Source organism: Bos mutus, chromosome 4 (genome assembly GCF_027580195.1).
Source record: "Bos mutus isolate GX-2022 chromosome 4, NWIPB_WYAK_1.1, whole genome shotgun sequence".
Classification (NCBI taxonomy): domain Eukaryota; kingdom Metazoa; phylum Chordata; class Mammalia; order Artiodactyla; family Bovidae; genus Bos; species Bos mutus.
In genome coordinates this window covers 63,478,111-63,496,668 of record NC_091620.1, presented here as the reverse complement: position 1 = coordinate 63,496,668, position 18,558 = coordinate 63,478,111, and the positions used below count along the sequence as shown (strand labels likewise).

The window sequence follows — 18,558 nt, the reverse complement described above, 5'->3', positions numbered from 1 at the left end:
TCCACGTATCTCTTGACTTCCGGCTTTTGCATTCCAGTCTTCTATGATGAAAAGGACATCTTTTGTGTGTGTGTATGTGTGTTCTAGCAAGTCTTGTAGGTCATCATAGAACCGTTCAACTTCAGCTTCTTCAGCATTAGTGGTTGGGGCATAAACTTGGATTACTGTAATATTGATTGGTTTGCCTTGGAAACGAACTGAGATTTTCCTGTCATTTTTGAGAGTGCACGCAGTACTGCATTATGAACTCATTTGTTGACTGTGCAGGCTACTCCATTTCTTCTAATGGATTTTTGCCCACAGTAGTAGATATAATAGTCATCTGAATGAAATTCACCCATTTCCATCCATTTTAGTACAATGATGGCTAAATTGTCGATGTTCACTCTTGCCATCTCCTGTTGGCAAGTTGACTACTTCCAATTCACCTTGGTTCATGGACCTAACATTCCAGGTTCCTATGCACTATTGTTCTTTACTTTCACCACCAGACATATCCACCACTGGGCTTCGTTTCTGGTTTGGCTCAGCCTCTTCATTCCTTCTGGAGCTGTTCTTCTACTCTTCTCTGGTAGCATATTGGACACCTACTGACCTGGGGGGTTTATCTTTCAGTGCCATATCTTTTTGCCTTTTCATACTGTTCTTGGGGTTCTCAAGATAAGAATGCTGAAGTGATTTGCCATTCCCTCCTCCAGTGGACCACGTTTTGTCAGACCTCTCCATCAGTCTTGGGTGGTCCTACACTGTATGGCTCATAGTTTGATTAAGTTAACAAAGCTGTGATCCATGTGATCATTTTGTTTAGTTTTCTGGGATTTTGGTTTTCATTCTGTCTACCCTCTGATAGATGTGGGTAAAAGGCCTGTGCAAACTTCCTAATGGGAGGGACTTGCTGTGGAGAAAACTGGATCTTCCTCTGGTGGGCAAGGTCCTGCTCAGTAAGTCTTTAATCCAGTTTTCTGCTCATAGGTGGGGCTGTGCTCCCTGCCTGTAAGTGAAAGTGAAGTCGCTCAGTTGTGTCTGATTCTTTGCGACCCGTGGACTGTAGCCCACCAAGCTCCTCCGTCCATGGGATTCTTCAGGCAAGAATACTGGAGTGGATTGCCATTTCCTTCTCCAGGGGATCTTCTCGACCCAGGGATCGAACCCAGGTCTCCCACATTGCAGGCAGACGCTTTAACCTCTGCACCACCAGAGAAGCCCTTAAATACAAGAATACAGTCTCTCAGAAAACCTCCTATAGAGACAGAGAACTTCAGATCCAAGTACTAACATCAAAGATTTCAAAGGAGGAAAGGAAGCCAGGTTGAAAGAAGGGAGGAGGCGGGAGAGCGGGGGTGAAAGGGGTGGCCTTATAGACGTCTCCTGCCACCTACAGATATCCAGGCACTTTTCCCTGCCTGTAGTTTGGCCTTAATCTGTGGTAGGGGTAATGGTGGTAATGGCGACCTCCTTTAGAAGGCTTAGGCCACACGGTGCGCCTCCCAGGACTGCTGCCATCAGTGTCCCTGACCCCACGGCAGGCCTCAGTCAACCCACGTCTCCAGCAGAGACTCCTGGACACGCACAGGCAAGTCTGGATTGGTCTCTTGTGGGGTTACTGCTCCTTTCTCCTGGGTCCTGGTGCACACAAGGTTTTGTTTGTGCCCTCCAAGAGTCTGTGTTTCCCCAGTCCTGTGGAAGTTCTGTAATCAAATCCCACTGGCCTTCAAAGTCAAATTCCTTGAGGATTCTCAGTCCCTTTGCTGAACCCCAGGTTGGGAAGTCTGTTGTGGAACCTAGAACTTTTATAGCAGCACGAGAACTTCTTTGGTATAATTGTTCTCTAGTTTGTGTATTGCCTACCTGGCAGCTCTTCCCAGGTGGGGGATTAAGGTTAAGTGGTTAAGGACCTGCCTGCCAATGCAAGAGACTTAAGAGATGTGGATTCAGTCCCTGGGTTGGGAATTTTCCCTGGAGGAGGAAATGGCAACCCACTCCAGTATTCTTGCCTGAAGAATCCCATGAACAGAGAAGTCTGGAGGGCTACAGTCCATAGGGTAACAAAGAGTTGGATATGACAGAAGTGACTTAGCATGCAGTGGCAGCCTCCTCCAAAGGATTTATGCCACACACCACACCTCCTAGGACTGCTGCTGTCAGTGTCCCTGAGCCCACAGCAGGCCACTGCTGACCCATGCCTCCACAGGAGACCCTCAGTCACAGGCAGGTCTGGCTCAGTCTCTTGTGGGGATTGCTGTTCCTTTCCCTGCACCTTGATGCACACAAGGTTTGCTTTTTGCCCTCCAGGCGTCTCTGACGGGTATGAAGGTTGATTTTAAACATGATTGCACCCCTCCTGCTGTCTTGCTGCAACTTCTCCTTTGCCCTTGGATGTGGAGTATCTTTTTTTGGTGGGTTCTAACATTCTCCTGTCGATGATTGTTCAGCAGCTAGTTGTGATTTTGGTGTTCTTGGAGGAGAAGATGAGTGCACGTCCTTCTACTCCACCATCTTTTTGACTTGATTTTAAAATACCTTTTATGGTAGGTTCCAGTGTTTTTGTCGGAGAAGGCAATGGCACCCCACTCCAGTACTCTTGCCTGGAAAATCCCATGGATGGAGGAGCCTGGTGGGCTGCCATCTATGGGGTCACTAAGAGTCGGACACGACTGAGCGACTTCACTTTCACTTTTCACTTTCATGCATTGGAGAAGGAAATGACAACCCACTCCAGTGTTCTTGCCTGGAGAATCCCGGAGATGGGGGAGCCTGGTGGGCTGCCATCTATGGGGTCGCACAGAGTCAGACATGACTGAAGCGACTTAGTAGTGTTTTTGTAGATGATTGTTCAGCAGTTGTGATTTTGGTGTTTTCATGAGACGTGAAAGTGAAAGTGTTAGTCGCTCAGTCGTGCCCGACTCTTTGCAACCCTGTGGTCTGTTGCTTGCTAGACTTCTCTGTCCGTGATGTTCTCCAGGCATGAATACTGGAGTGGATAGCCATTCCCTTCTCCAGGGGATCTTTCCAACCCAGGAATCAGGCCCTGGCCTTGTACATTGCAGGCAGGATCTTTATCATCTGAGACACCAAGGAAGCCCCTTCATGAGAAGAGGTGAGCTCATGTCTTTCTACTCTGCCATCTTTTCCAGAGTCAAGGGGCTGCTTTAGTTTGGATGCTATCTGTCTCTTTCCTCAGTGCATGCTGGCAGTTATCCCTTGATATGTGGTGTGTGGGTTCAGAGGTCCTTGTGCACACATGAGGGGGCAGTCTTCGACACCTGCTCTTGGGTCTCTTGGGGGTGGCAGCTGTCTGCACACTCCTGGGACAGCAGGGGCAGGGCTTGGCACTGCTCTGGGTCTCCTGTGGGCAGATGCTGTCCACACTCCCAGAAGAGTGGTGGCAGTCCTTGGCACCTGCTGTTAGGTCTTGGAGTGGCAGTTCATAGCCACTTCTGGGGCCTAGGATGGCCGCAATGACTTGCGCCTGCCCCCAGAACTCCTGTGGGCATTGTCCTGTTGCTGAATGGTCACAGGGAACGGAGCTCTTATGGTGCTCTCAGCCCTCTTCCCATGCACCCCCTCAACAATGGCACTTGGTATCTCTCGTCAGCCCCAGCTTCTTCTGAGTACCTGCTCTGTTGCTACCGTGCAGCCTCTTCAGGCTGTCTCCATGCAGCCAACCCTGGTCCTCTCCCTGGGTCTGACCTCTGAAGCCTGTACTTTAGTGCCTAGCCCCCAGGTTCACTAACATATGAGCATCTTAGGCGGGGGAGTGCAGGGTGGCAGTGCCAACCTTCTGTTCACGTTACTCTGTTTTGCCCTACTCAAACGCTGTGCTCTATGCCTAGCCTCTGAAGCTCCGCTCCATATAGGCTGATCTCCCTGCCAGTGGGGGACTGCCCAGGGTGTGGGAAACTTGCCTCCATGGCTCCTCCCTGGGTGCAGGCTTCGTCTGTTTCTTTTTTCCTTTTGTCCTACCCAGTTACATGGAGGTTTTTTTGCCCTTTGAGAATGAGGTCTTCTGCTGGCTTTCGGTAGATGTTCTGTGTCGGTCATTCCACTAATAGATGTGTTTTTAGTGTTTTTGTTGGGGAAGGTGAGCTTCCTGTCCTACTCCTCCACCATTTTTACCCCCCCGCCAACCAGTAATTATTTTAAGTAAATGGCTGACATAATTTGAACGTACAGTGATCCTTAGGTATCTACAATGGATTGATTCCAGTACCTCCTCTGAATACCAAAATTTGCAGTTGCTGGAGTCCCTTACATTTATGGTGTAGTACAGTTAGCCGTCTGTATCTAAAAGTTCCCCATCCACTTTTATGTGGATAAGGGTTTAATTGATCAAAGTATTTCCCATTATAATGGAACAATATATGCAATAGAAGGTATAGAAATTGAAAAGAAAATGATGAAATTATCAATATTTGTAGATACCTATTAAACCTAAGAGTTAAACAAGTAATGTTTAAAAACAGCCATTGAAATTGCTGTAGTAATAGTTGTGAGAATTGTTGCATCCAAATTGTAAGCTATGTCATAAAAGAGTGATTTTCTCACTGATATAGTTAGTAACCTAAGTATAAAAAGTATGTAAATTCTCTTGGACGTAAGTTGTATAAGAAGAAGTTGGTGTTTATAGTAGAAATGTATTTTTTAATAAATACATTACATCCTCTAATGAATTTGCATCCTGATACTGTATCCTGTTAGTGATACAACCTGGATTAAGATATATAAACTGTTAATGCCCACAGCTCCCTAGAAGAAACAGAAATCCTCTTGGAGAAGGTATAATTATCCTAGGTCTGAAATTAGTCATATAGTATTTTTTTTTGCATACAGTGTTCAACTCATAAATATAACCAGATTCTCTCTCTCCCCCCCTCTCTCTCTCACTCACTCACATGGCATCAAGAGCAAGGAGCAACAGAACCAGCAGACAATAAGCAGACCAAAATGTCTTGGTTTATTGGAATTATCAAACACAGAAAGCCATCATACATATTTAGCAAGTTGAAAAACAAAAGCAAAGATAGTAAATAATAGTGGGAAGCTAGAAGCTATTAATATAAAAAAGCGACAAGGCAGATTTGAAAAATAACTGGACAGGCTTTTTTTTTTTCTTTTTAGACATGTTTTTGAATCAGAAAATAAAATACCTGAAATTCACTCAGTGTACAAGTTTAACAGATTAGACAAATGAGAAGTGAGATTAGTGAGCTGGAAAATATAGTTCAGAGAAGGCTATGAAAGTAGAAGCTTGAAGAGGAAAAAGAGAGGAAATACTGTACAGAAGGATAAGACTCATAGAAGATACAGAGAAATCTCATTTGTGTTTTACTGGAGTCCCAGAAAGAAAGGAGGAAATGTGGGCAAAAGTAGATAGGCCAATGGAACATAAGAGTGAAAAAGCAGGTATCAGAATGCCTGATTTATGACAAAAATAGTACAGAAATGTGGAATGGTTGAGATTTTCAGTAATTGGTAAATAGTTGAGTGCTCATATAAAAAACTTGAACTGTTCTTATAACAATCAACTATATTTGGATTATGGACCTAAAAGCAAAGTGCAAAAAAAACAAAACCTTTAGAGGATAATGTAAAATACCTTCTTGACCTTTAGGTAGATGGAGAAGATTTAGCAAGACACAACATTAGTACATTACACTTATATTGATAGCAAAACAAAACTGTGAATCATTAATAGACAGCCCCATGGCAAAATATTTCACCAAAGTTGAACTCAAATGATCAAAGATATTTAATATAATCATCAGAGAACTCAATACTTACTCTGGTTTTGTTTATCACAGAGGAAAAATATAAGGAATCTAAATACACAAATAGGAAATCATCTAATTAAAATTTCATAAATATAATAGTAATGCCATTTGGTATTTACAAATGATTTAGAATTACATTAATAAGCTTATAGTATATTGGACAGTTTGCAGAACATTATATATCATCCCACTTTGGTAAAAGACTAAATATTTGTGATTACATATATTGCATGAAGTTTGAACATATTTTAAATAGTTAGCTGTGTATGGTAATGGTACTCAGAATGAATCTAATCATATCTTTTTCTATTGTTTCTAAATTGAGCATGTACTGTATTATTTATGTAATTGATAACACAGAATATACCAAAAGTGGGCTTCCCTGGTAGCAGTAAAGAATCCACTTGCAATGCAGGAGACTGCCTGCAATGCAGGAGACATGGGTTCAATCCTTGGGTGGGGAAGATCCCCTGCAGAAGGAAATGGCAACCCACTCCAGTATTCTTACCTGGGAAATCCCATGGACAGAGGAGCCTGGGCGAGCTCCAGTCCATGGGGTCTTGAGAGTCAGACATGACTTAGCGACACCACCACCACCAGTGTACCAAAAATAGGGCATTATATCCATTTTTCCATTATGGGATTCAACTTTTTTTTTTACTAAAATTCTGACCAAATGAACCACTTGTTAGTGTTGGAAAATGTGTATTCATTCATGCACATACACGCCTAACTGTGCAATACGTGCAGTAGCAGCACAGAGAATGTGAAATACCATCCTTATTGTAAGAATGCAGGTTGGTATTGAGTGACTCATCCTTTCATTTTTTCATTTAAATGTGTCCTTTTTTATTTTAATTGCAAATACTACCTAAATCTGCCGTCTCTTAATACTTTGCCTGCCTCCCTTTTTCCGTTGTTTTTAGGCTGCTTAAATGTCCTTAATGTACAGATAAATATATTTTAGTTTTGATTTAGTTACAAAGAGTCTAGATATTTTCAAAGGAAAGCTGTATTATAAGTTTAAGAATGGAATTCATTTTTATAGTTTTAAGGAGTTTACATTTTAAATTTTTCTCTTAATTTCTGGACTTTTCACACGGGGAAAAAAGACCCTTTCTACACTCTGATAAATGAGTGTGTTATTTGAAAAATGATTTAAAGCATGTGGTAGTAACAGGAAAGGATTTGTTTTCTGGCTTTTTTCTCTGTCATATTAAAGATGTTACATATATGTATATTATATATGTTTTTAGTTTGGGATATTATTTGACAAACTTTAAAAATACAATATGCATATTATGTTTGTTTTACCATGGTGTCCAGGAGCTTATAGATAAATTTAGGCTCTATTGTTTATCCATGTGTTCTTACTTGTGTCTTTCAGCTTATAATGGATTTTAGATCTTTAATTATCCTTTTAATTCTTTTTGGAAGTAGGGGCAAAAAATGAATAAATATGGATTTATAAATATATATGAATACACATATACATAAATTTAATCCCACATGGTATGGTAAACATACTGTTTTAAATTTTTTTTAGCCAACAAATGGGATCTTCTTGAGCATGTTTCTGATTGTTTTGCCTTTGGAATCTATGGCTCATGGCCTCTTCCATGAACTGGGTAGCTGTTTAGGAGGAACATCTGTTGGATATGCTATTGTGATTCCCACCAACTTTTGCAGGTACAGTAACCTAGTGTAATTAGTCATAGCACCTTGACTCTTAACATTCTTCTAGTATTTGTATGAATATGAGATGATAGCTCATTTTTTCAAAGCTATAACAGTCTCAAAATATAATACTCTTGCATTTTTTTCATTTATCCCAAATGTTTAAAAACCTTTACTTTGAGTAGTAATCTTAAGGGTTCATTAAAGTTTTGTTTTTGGTAAACGTGATTAGAGTATGTTCTAGCTAAAAATCATAAAAATATAAGTAGATTTTCTTTGTAAAGTTATTCCATTTTCTTAGGAATATCTTGTTTAAGGAAATGTGAAACCACATGGTGAAGTGTAATAGAATGTACACGGGACCTGAGCATCCTAAATTCTAGTTCTGTGTTCCTTTAGGCAAATCATAACGTCTCTGAACCTCAGTGTCTTAATTTAAATTGCAGAGAGAGGAATGTCATGAAGAGGTAGTGAGAATATGAATGTAAAAATACTATCTATTTGAAAATGTAGTAAAAATACCAGGAATTCAGAGACATTCGCAATAAAATCAAATATCTCATGGCAGTTTTATTAAAATAATTTTGACTCCAATATGTGGCTAATCTGTTTCAATTTATAATCATTACTAAATTTTAGTTTTTCTTTTATAGTTTAAGTACCTTTGAAGTAGGAAAAAAAAAATACTTCCTTGCCAGTAATGAATTATGCTGACAAAGTAGGCATCATATTTTCCTTGGCAGAGGTGGGAGAAAACTGAACATAAAGTTTTTATTGGATTTTAAATATTTGACATAAAACCACAAAGTTGACTATTTGTAGTAAATATTTTCCTCCATATTAAAGATTTGATAAATAAGGTGAAGATTCTTATGAGAAGTAAAAGAAATATATTTCAAAAGATACCATAAAGTAAGATGTGACAACTCTCTAGGAAGAATATGTGAAAGTAGTAATTTGCACAGATTTTTATTGTAATTTTTGATTATGCATTGTTTACTCTTTTACCGTTTTGTGGCTGTTAAATGATAAAATATGGGACAAAATGTTTTGTTTTTTAATGAAGCTTTTGTAGAATTATTAGAATAGTATGGATAAATACACGGAGCAAATGTAGTTTTCAAAATTCCTATTTAGAAATCCAGTTTCTGGGTAGGAGTGATGCTTTTTTTTCTCCCTGAATATTCATTTGATCCTGCTAGTTTTAAGAACTGGTTTATCATCTTTACCAACGTACCATTTTACATGTATTCCAGGATCAAGCGTGTCTTCAGTTAGTGTTCAGTAGTATAAGGCAATGACCTAAATTATAATCATTGTTTTAAAATGTCATTTATTAAAAGGTAAGTTGTTCTGTCATTTGTGTACCTCAAGTTAGTAAAACTTGAACACTTTATAATGACTATTTTTCAATATGGAAATTAATTTAAAATACTGTTTCCATACTGTGTTTTTTCTCAAGAAAAAAAGTGCTTTCATTATTGTCCCCAATCCAGCGTTCTTGAAACATTTTGGGGATAAAGTTAGTACAGTCTTGCTTTTTAAAGTCTTGTTTAATATCTCATTTGGTAAGAAGATGCCAAATTCTTGGTAAAAAAATGAAGAGTAGTACAATCCACATTTGGAGATATCCTCCCAGCTTTCAGTTTTATTTATTTTTTACATGGAGGATAATTGGTTTACAATGTTGTGTTGGTATCTGCTGTACAACACCGTGAGTCAATCATCAGTATACATATATTTCTTTCCTCTAGAACCTCCCTCTGTGACAGCCTCCCATCCCACCCCTCTAGGTTGTCACAGAGCACCAGATCTTAATGATAAGAGGTATAATTTTTAGAAACTAGGCTTTAATTTTCCAAGCATAATTCTTAGCACTGTGGAAAATTTAGAAAAGATGGGTTTTTTAAAAAAAGATTATGCCATTTAGTTATTAATAACTTAGGAGTCTTAGATAAATTATTATAAATGAAAAATAGGAATGTGACATAGAATGAACACTTCATGAACACCAAAATGATGGGTTTTTTCCTCCTTTTTCAGTCCTGATGGTCAGCCAACACTTCTTCCACCAGAACATGTACAGGAGTTAAATTTGAGGTCTACTGGCATGCTCAATGCTATCCAAAGATTTTTTGCATATCATATGATTGAGACCTATGGGTGTGACTATTCTACAAGTGGACTGTCTTTTGATACTCTACATTCCAAACTGAAAGCTTTCCTTGAACTTCGGACTGTGGATGGGCCTAGGCATGATACATATGTTTTATATTACAGTGGGCACACCCATGGTACAGGAGAGTGGGCTCTTGCAGGTAAGTCCACCTCTGGCAATTTCACTATTGTGAAGATACACCTATTTGTGGAAATCTGTCCTTTACACTGAAACAATGTTTCCAAATTCTCAATTTTCCACTTTATAGTTTACCAAGTATACATATGACTGTTTTGTTTACCTTTTCTCTGGCATACTTCTTTAGCATAATTTTAGTGACCTCTAAAGGTTTCGAAAATTACGTTTTGTGTTGATTGGAAGAAAAAAAAAATCTGACTGCTTGACGTGAGACTTATAGTTTCTCTTTAAACTATTTTCAGAATTATTAAATAGTTACATTTTTCAGAAGCCGATTAACTTATTTGACTACTACTTCTAAGTCTTTAAGATTATAGATGCTGATTTCAATAGTTCTGCACATGTTCAATTGTATTTGTTAGAAAGCATACCATAATTTTAAGCAGCAGGTGATATGATGTGGTTGGAGTAGTGTTTAGGTCAGGAGACCTTAGCTCTGTCCTAATTTGCCCCAGCAATGCTGTTTGAGGCAGATAACGCTCTCCATTTCAGTTCTCTCATCTGAAAATAGAAGGGGTAATGTTTAACCTCCTTGCCAAGGGAGAAATGAGATTTAGATGTAAATTTGTTTGTTGGTCTTCCCAACTAGAGAGGAGACTCTGTAAATTGAAGGCTTTGTTTTATGAGATAACTTGCTTACTGCTGGAAGAGAGTCTGGCAAATAGTAGGAGATCCTTAAGTAGTAGATGGATAAAATCATTGAATGAATCATGACAAAACAGGTAATTTTCTTATTTTAGATTAGGAATAATTCATTTAGACTTAATGATACCCTTTTTTTTCTAAAAATTTTTTAGATGTTTTATACCATGAGCCCAATAAAATAGTCATAAAATATAAGTAGAAAAAGGTATTCGTAGAAAAAGGTATTCACAGAAAAATATAAAGAGAAGTATTATGGAAGGACAGAGATAGAGTGCCAATACAAGAATTCCAGAAGAAAGCAAATAAACTCAAGGTTAAAGTACACATGATTTCAAACCATCATTGTCTCACTAATTTAGTGCCAGATTGGTTTACAGGGTTTTATTATAAATAGACTTTTGTAATTTTTTGGTCTAACAAATACTGAATAAGTCAATGGCTATCTAGAAGGAGTAAAGTCAAACTAATAAGGGATCGAACCCAGGTCTCCTGCATTGCAAGCAGATTGTTTACCATCTGAACCACTAGGGAAGCCCCAATACTGAGCATGTTTGAAGCATAGCTACTGTGCTTGGTACTTTATACATATTATTAAATTTAATCTTCACTTGAAATTCTTTGAGATACTGTCACCTCTATTTTTCAAAGGATGAAATGAAAGCTAAAAGTGGTTACATAACTTACCTATGGTCATACTATTCCTAAGTGCTGGAACCACGATTCAAGTCCGAATTTGTCTGACACCTAAAATCGCCCCACCCCGCCACTGTACTATGTTGCTGCCAAAGGTAAAAACCACAAAGGCACAGAAATGGCATGTTCTAGTTCAGAAGGTAACTTTTGTTAGCATGGTTCACCCATTTTTGGAATACTGTAATATGAAGGAAACTAGTCAACTTAAAACTACTTCAGCATAAGGTTATAAAATCATTTACTCAACTTGTGACTTTTTGATAACACAACATATAAAATAACTTTTAAACATTTACAGCATGCTATTTCAAATTCAGGTAAAGTATAGCATTCTGTGTACTTCAGAGCCCAAGAGAAAAAGTTTTAATCAATTCAAACTTTTTTACAGAAATATATTTCAAACCTAAAAGCAGGGATTGATTATTTGAAAACTGCTACTGAAATGCTTATAATAACTCAAATGCAAGGGGATGGGCATAATTTTGGTGGCCATGCATATATCCTTCATTATTTTTTATAAGAAAGTAACTTCATTTTTTTAAATTTCTATTTCATTCAATTACTGCATGAATTATAGTTTTTTCCTAAGCATATGATTGTAGTAAAGAGAAATAATGAATTCTACCCAGTGGCTTGACTTTTGAATAGTTAGTAAAGCATACTGTCTCTACATAAATAACAACATGTTTCATTGGAACAATAAGAAAAATGATTGATATTAGATCAGCAGTGGTGGCTATTATCTTAGACTTAACCTGGAAAATTTTTCATTATTGGTGATACTAGATGTGTGGGTTGGAGTGTCAGGTTGAAATAAGAAGGCTGAGAGGCAGTGGGGAGAACATGCTAACTGACAAGCTTATCCCAAACAAGTCCAAACAAACCATATCTGGGTATGGGCTTTGAGATCATTGCTATATCTAGACTTTTTAAAATACTGTTTCTTTTTATATGCTAAATATTAAACATACAAAGCTTAGAGAATGCTTTAGTGAAGAATAAAGCAGCCAGGGACAAATTATAGCTTCACAGTGAAATGCAGCTTTTCCATTACAAGACAAATACTTCATTTCCAAAGGTTAAATTGGTTAATACTTAAAGAATTCCACTGAAGAAAAAGAATCTAATCCATACTATTCTCTGACACTGTGCTTTCATTTGATTATCTGTGTGTATATTTTCTTTTCTCTTTTTATTGGAGTATAATTGCCTTACCGTGTTGTTAGTTTCTACTGTACAGCAAAGCAGATCAGTTCTAAGTATACCTCTATCCCTTCTCTTTTGGATTTCCTTTCCATTTAGGTTGGGCTTCCCTAGTGGCTCAGCTGGTAAAGAATCCGCCTGCAATGTAGGAGACCCAGGTTTGATCCCTGGGTTGGGAAGATCTGGAGAAGGGATACCCTTTCCAGTATTCTGACCTGGAGAATTCCATGGACTGTATAGTCTATGGGGTCACAAAGAGTCAGACACGACTGTGTGACTTTCACTTCACTTCCCATTTAGGTCACCACAGAGCACTGAGTAGAGTTTCCTCAGCATACAGTTGGTTCTCATTAGTTATCTGCTTTATGCACAGTAGTTTTGATATGTCAATCCCAGTCTCCCAGTCCATCCCACTCACCCCTATGTCCCCCCTTGGTATCCATACATTTTTTTCCTCTTTGTTTGTGTCTCTATTTCTGCTTTGCAAATAAATTTATCCTTACCATTTTCCTGGATTCCACATACATGCATTAATACATAGTTTTGTTTTTCTGACTTAATTCACTTTGTATGACAGTCTCTAGGTCTAATAACTTTAAATGCAAGCTTATGTTTACATGAAGTATTTATTACTTAATATAAACATTTTCCCCAAAGTTTGTATTTTTCTTAACTCTTAAAAATTTATCTCAAATATTTTTTAAAAGATGGCTTTGGAAATAAACTCTAGATGTTCAGTTTACTGATATTTATAGTCATTTTTTCTTAGAAAATGTAATAGACACCAAGATGAATAGCAGTAGCATAAATGTCAGTGTTCTTATGTTTTCCTTCACTGTGAATTGAGAATAATTTATGAAGATACTTTAAAGTAGGGTTATAGTTTAGGTAAATAAATGTCTAGTAGTTACCTTCTACAATATTATGCATTAAAAAATATTATAAAGATGGCATAAGTAGACCATTACAGAATTCTACTATCAGCCAAGAAGATTTGTTCCTGTATGTGTAATTTTCTCTGTGAGACACTGTATTGTAAAAGTAAAACAGTGGAGAAAGCATATGTTTACAGGACTTACCTTCCCCAAGAGGGGCAGGCTTTGCCCCATAACTCAGCAACCATGTCCTCCCCACTGGCCTGAGGCGCCTGGCCCATTTGCAGGTTAAACCGGGCACAGAGAATGGATCCTGTTTCCAATCAGTTCCTTCCCTTGGCCTGCCTGAAACGGCCCCAGATGTTGATTCTTTCTCAGAAATGTTATTGAACACCCCTGCTCTGAAGAAAATGCTTTCTATTCCAGTCTAAGTGACAAAGAACTCTAAGCTCTGCGTGCATGCTAAGTCTGAGAATTTATTAATAAATAGTTTTCTTTAAAAAAATTTTTTTTCTTAAAACCTTTAGATAGGAAGCATCAGGATTAGATTTTACTTGAGGTTAAGAGTAGGTCCAGAACTCACTGTGAGAAAAAATCTGTGTGTGCTCCTTAACCCATATCTTTACTCACAGTACTTCTTAGAATATGTAGTCTTTTTACACTTACAGGACTTCATAATGTGGAACCTAGTATCTTTGCCTCTTTGCTTGAGGGTAAAAAACAACTTGGTAATGACAAGAGAGACAAATTAAACAATCTATTTAACCTGTAAAGCAGTTTATCACAGATAAAGTCTTTAAAAACAGTCTCAATTACTTAAACAGCATCAGATAAATGTTACTGAGATAAATGTAAGTACTTTACATCTGGGCCAAAAGCCAAATTTGACATAGAACCTTTTCATAGGAGAAAGCAGAGCAAAACAAGACAAGAGAATTAGTATAAAGGGCTTTAATGCTGCTTTAAATTTCTTGCCAATATCTAAAGAGCATGTGTATAAGAATTAGTGTAGCGTGTGCTACAGAATCTTTATTGAAATAGTTGTAGAAGGCAAGTTAGACAATGTTTTATGGCAGATGGAATTTGTATAATAACCCTTATATCTATGTTGTCCTCTCCAGAGAAGTTTAATAAAAGTGGAAATAATGAAAAGTGAGCTTGATCCTTTTAAAAAGGTACCTTAGAGAGGTCTCTGTGAAGCAATACATTAGTAATACATGAAAAACAGATTTTACATTGTCACAGTCTGGTGAATAAAAGAATATTTATCATTCATAAAGGATGTGATATATACTCTGTTTTTATGGATCATATCACTGATAGAATCCAAATTCTAAAAGATTTTCTGTCTCTCTAGTATTGTCATTTTGATAGTTTAGCAAAGAAGATGGTTGCTCTTGGTAGAATACCTATTCTGGGGCTAGGTTGTTGGAGCTTATATTAGTAAATTGTAACATATTACAACTTTCTTCTAATTATAAAAATAACTGTAAAAATTTTGGAAGATACAAAAAAGTATAACAAAACCCACCTGAAATACCAATACCCAGAAGATAACTATTGCTCTTATTTTTGTAGATACACTTGTATGTCATGCTTTTTCTCCTAATATCATAGATATTTTGTCATTAAAATTTCTTTATAAATATGATTTATGATAAAACTCTCTCATAAGGTTATAATTATTTCCATTCCCTCAGTTTCATATTGTACACTATCTGAGGTAGCAGTGGGAAGATGATCTTTATATGTAATTTTTGTCCACATCCCTGCCCTGTCTTAGGATAAATTCCTGGAATTGGAAGGATTGGATTAGTGTACCATTTGAGACAGAGGCAGAACTAGAGTGAGGTGAGAATGGCAGATGCCTAGGGCACAAAATTTAATGGAGTACTAAAAATTAAATGATCAAATTTTAATACAGTGTTATTTAAAATTTTAATGCAAAAAAAAAAAACCATACAATATGAACAAAATGTATAATGAGTAGCTGTAAGACAGCTTTCTTGGTCAGAAATATTTTTATCTTAGACATTTCTGGTATATGTTTTTTTGAATCCTTTGTTGTTTTGGGGTATAAAACGGATTTAAAAATAAACCAGTTCCAAACTCTTGTTACTAGGAGGGAGAGTCTTTTTTATGTAGTAGGTACCATATATGAGGATAAGTTAACAGTTTATCAGAGATGTAAAACAGGGGTAAGCAAACTTTTTCTGTAAGGATCAGGTATTTTTGACTTGGTAGGCCATAAAATCCCTCTTGCAACTATACTTAGCTTTTTGTAGAATAAACGCAGTCATAGACATTTATAGAAACATGAAATTTAAATTTCCTGTAATTTTTACATTACAAACTTCTCAAAAAATTTTTTTACACCATTTAAAAATGTAAAATCAGTTCTTATCTCTCAGGCCATGCAAAACTTGTGGCAGGCTAGATATGACAAGTCATAATTTGCTGCCCAATGTAGAATATTAGCTTTGCTGTATAATTTCTTTTTACCAAATTTACCTTTATTAAATAATTTTCTTATTTTATCATAGCATATCTCTTTAATGTAAAAAACAGGATGATTGGATTTTTTAGTTTTTTTGGTTTGGTTTTTACTTGAAGTTGAAAGTCTATTTTCTGTTTCTGAAAATTCTTCTGAAAAGATACTTTGAAAAGAAGGCACCCTCTTTTTTTCTTACATATTTAACTTTAAAAACTTAAAGACAGTACACTCAAGACAAGAGAGTATTGTTAGTAAGACACTTAAATTCTTGCTCTACTGAACTTTCTTTTGTTCACAGGTGGCGACATACTACGCCTTGACACACTTTTAGAATGGTGGCGAGAAAAGAATGGTTCCTTCTGTTCCCGACTTATTATCATATTAGACAGTGAGAATTCCACTCCTTGGGTGAAAGAAGTAAGAAAAATCAACGACCAGTATATTGCAGTGCAAGGAGCAGAGATGACAAAGACGATAGATATCGAAGAAGCTGACCCACCTCAGCTGGGTGACTTCACAAAAGACTGGGTAGAGTATAACTGCAACACCACTAATAACATCTGCTGGACTGAAAAGGGACGCACAGTGAAAGCAATATATGGCGTGTCAAAACGGTGGAGTGACTACACACTACACCTGCCAACAGGAAGCGATGTGGCCAAGCACTGGATGCTCTACTTTCCTCGTATTACATATCCACTAGTGCATCTGGCAAACTGGTTGTGTGGTCTGAACCTTTTTTGGATCTGCAAGACTTGTTTTAGATGCTTGAAAAGATTAAAAATGAGTTGGTTTCTTCCTGCTGTGCTGGATACAGGACAAGGCTTCAAACTCGTCAAATCTTAATTTGGAACCCAAAGTGGAATATTATTGAGAGTTTATTCTACCACTTATCACTAACTTGCCATTTTTTGTATATTGTATTTTTATTTGTAAAAAATATCTTGCTACTTCTGTAGCTGATCTTATTTTGTCTTTTCTCAAGTAATTATGGTATGTGTAAGGAGTTGGGAGTAAGCATTTTATACTAAAAGTAGTCAAAATGTTGACTTTGTCAATGCATAAGAGATGTTAAAAAATAATAACAATGCACTTTGAGGAATGTTTGCGTATGCCTCTGATTAGAAAGAAGACTTGTCCCAGCCCAGCAGTGGCCAATGAAGAATTATCAATGCCTTATTTTCTAGGCATAGAGAATGTAAACCAGACAATTTGTTTACTGTTATAAGAAAACTACCAGTTTGCTTACAGAAGATTATTTTTGTGAATAATAGGTTTGAGTTCAAAACCATTTGAAGAATTTCAGACTCACACTCAGAAAAGGGAAAAGGAAGAAGTCTGCTTAAAATGAGTATGTAAAATTTGCTTATCGTACATCACATTTAGACACTTGGCTGTGACCTGTTACCAGTATCGCAGAGAAGCCCAAAGCACTGTTTAGGTACAAACATTCTTCATATAGGTAACTGTAAGAAGCTAGAGCCTACAACTTGCTCCTCCATGCCTTGCTGGGAGCCTCTGAAAGCACTGGCAATTTTAAGAGTCTTTCTCAGGGTAACAATGTTTTCTTAATAAAAATGTTTTCAGCTACAAATTCTTCCCAAATAAACTGTCTTCCCTTTCAAAATGTAATTTTATGAAAGAAATGTAGCCATTTGTCATTGATTTAGGCTATTTTCAGTATTGAGAAATAATTTTGATCTCTGTAGAGTTAATGCTCTGTCATGAAAACAATTTTTCAGATCTCCATTAGTGGTAACACTTTTTTCTATTTGAGGTCAAAGGATTGGAAACGGTCATTTTTTTTTTTCTTGTATACCTGTAATGTATTATGTAAAAAAGTATTCATACTGGTAATTTCAGTTAAGCATAATGGTGTGGTTATAATTTTTAAAACTTCAGTGTTTTATCTAATTAAAGCAGGCATAGATCAGGCTATCTCCTAAAAGGTAATTTACCTCCTATTCCTTTCTAATAATCCTAACATTCTAAGTTTTCATCTCTGAGAAATAACATGAAAGGAATAGATTTAAATTGGAGGATACTCTAATCTTTGCTGTTTAAACGGTGTAATCTCTCACCATAAAAGCCATTTTTTCCAGCCTCAGAGAGAAGAAATAATGCCTCTACCATTTTCTACCTGTGACTTGAAAGTAGCAGTTCTAGTTAGGAAGAAGTCACTTAGCATCAGGGAACTTGTATACCACTATCTATGCAGCATTGTTATATAGTCTGATTATTTCTGTGTTTTGAGTATGATTTTCCTAATGCTATGAATAAAATTTTGTCAAAAATTAATTTTTCACATAATTTGCAAACAATAGTTATTGAAAATTTTACTATATTAAAAGGGATAGTCAAAAATATGCAAGTATTATTAGAGTTTATGGTTAGTAGGTCAGTTTGAAATTTTCTAATATTTGGTTACATATATATATCAACATCATCCAAATGAAATAGTGTAGTGTTTCACTCCTACTCAGAAATAGCGTAGGAGACAAGCCAACTGTTAAAACTATGAGCTTACAGCTACAAAAGTTTAATCAACATCAAGTAAAAACATCTTTTAAATTCCAAGCCAGTGTTGAGCAAATGAGCTTTAACTAAAGCGTATCCCTTTACTCTGAGAAAGCCAAATATAAAAGTATATCCTGTGTTGTTTATAAAGTGAAACTAAGATTTTACTAAAAATCACATTCAAAAGGTAGCAGACATTTTTACGTCACAAAGCTAATGCTTTGATATATATTTTCTATAAAGTACAACTGAAAAAGGTCTGGGCTAAAAATGGGATTTGAGCCTACTTACTCACTTTGATGAAACAAAGTAACAGTTTGGAGAAGG

The 18,558-nt window shown here is 36.7% G+C and overlaps 1 protein-coding gene across 6 annotated transcripts in view; it reads left to right on the top strand.

The window, feature by feature from the left end:
- Positions 1–18,012, top strand: part of TMEM168 (transmembrane protein 168) — a 58,441-nt gene extending 40,429 nt beyond the window's left edge. For 5 of the 6 annotated variants that reach the window (XM_005887431.3, XM_070369563.1, XM_070369564.1 and 2 more), the window contains 3 exons: positions 7,318–7,460; positions 9,492–9,766; positions 16,013–18,012. In XM_005887431.3, the coding sequence (XP_005887493.1) occupies positions 7,318–7,460; positions 9,492–9,766; positions 16,013–16,560 (966 nt within the window). In that variant the 3' untranslated portion in view covers positions 16,561–18,012. The remainder of the gene's footprint in view (positions 1–7,317; positions 7,461–9,491; positions 9,767–16,012) is intronic. The other variant, XM_070369565.1, reaches the window with a different exon arrangement.
- Positions 18,013–18,558: the final 546 nt, after the last annotated feature.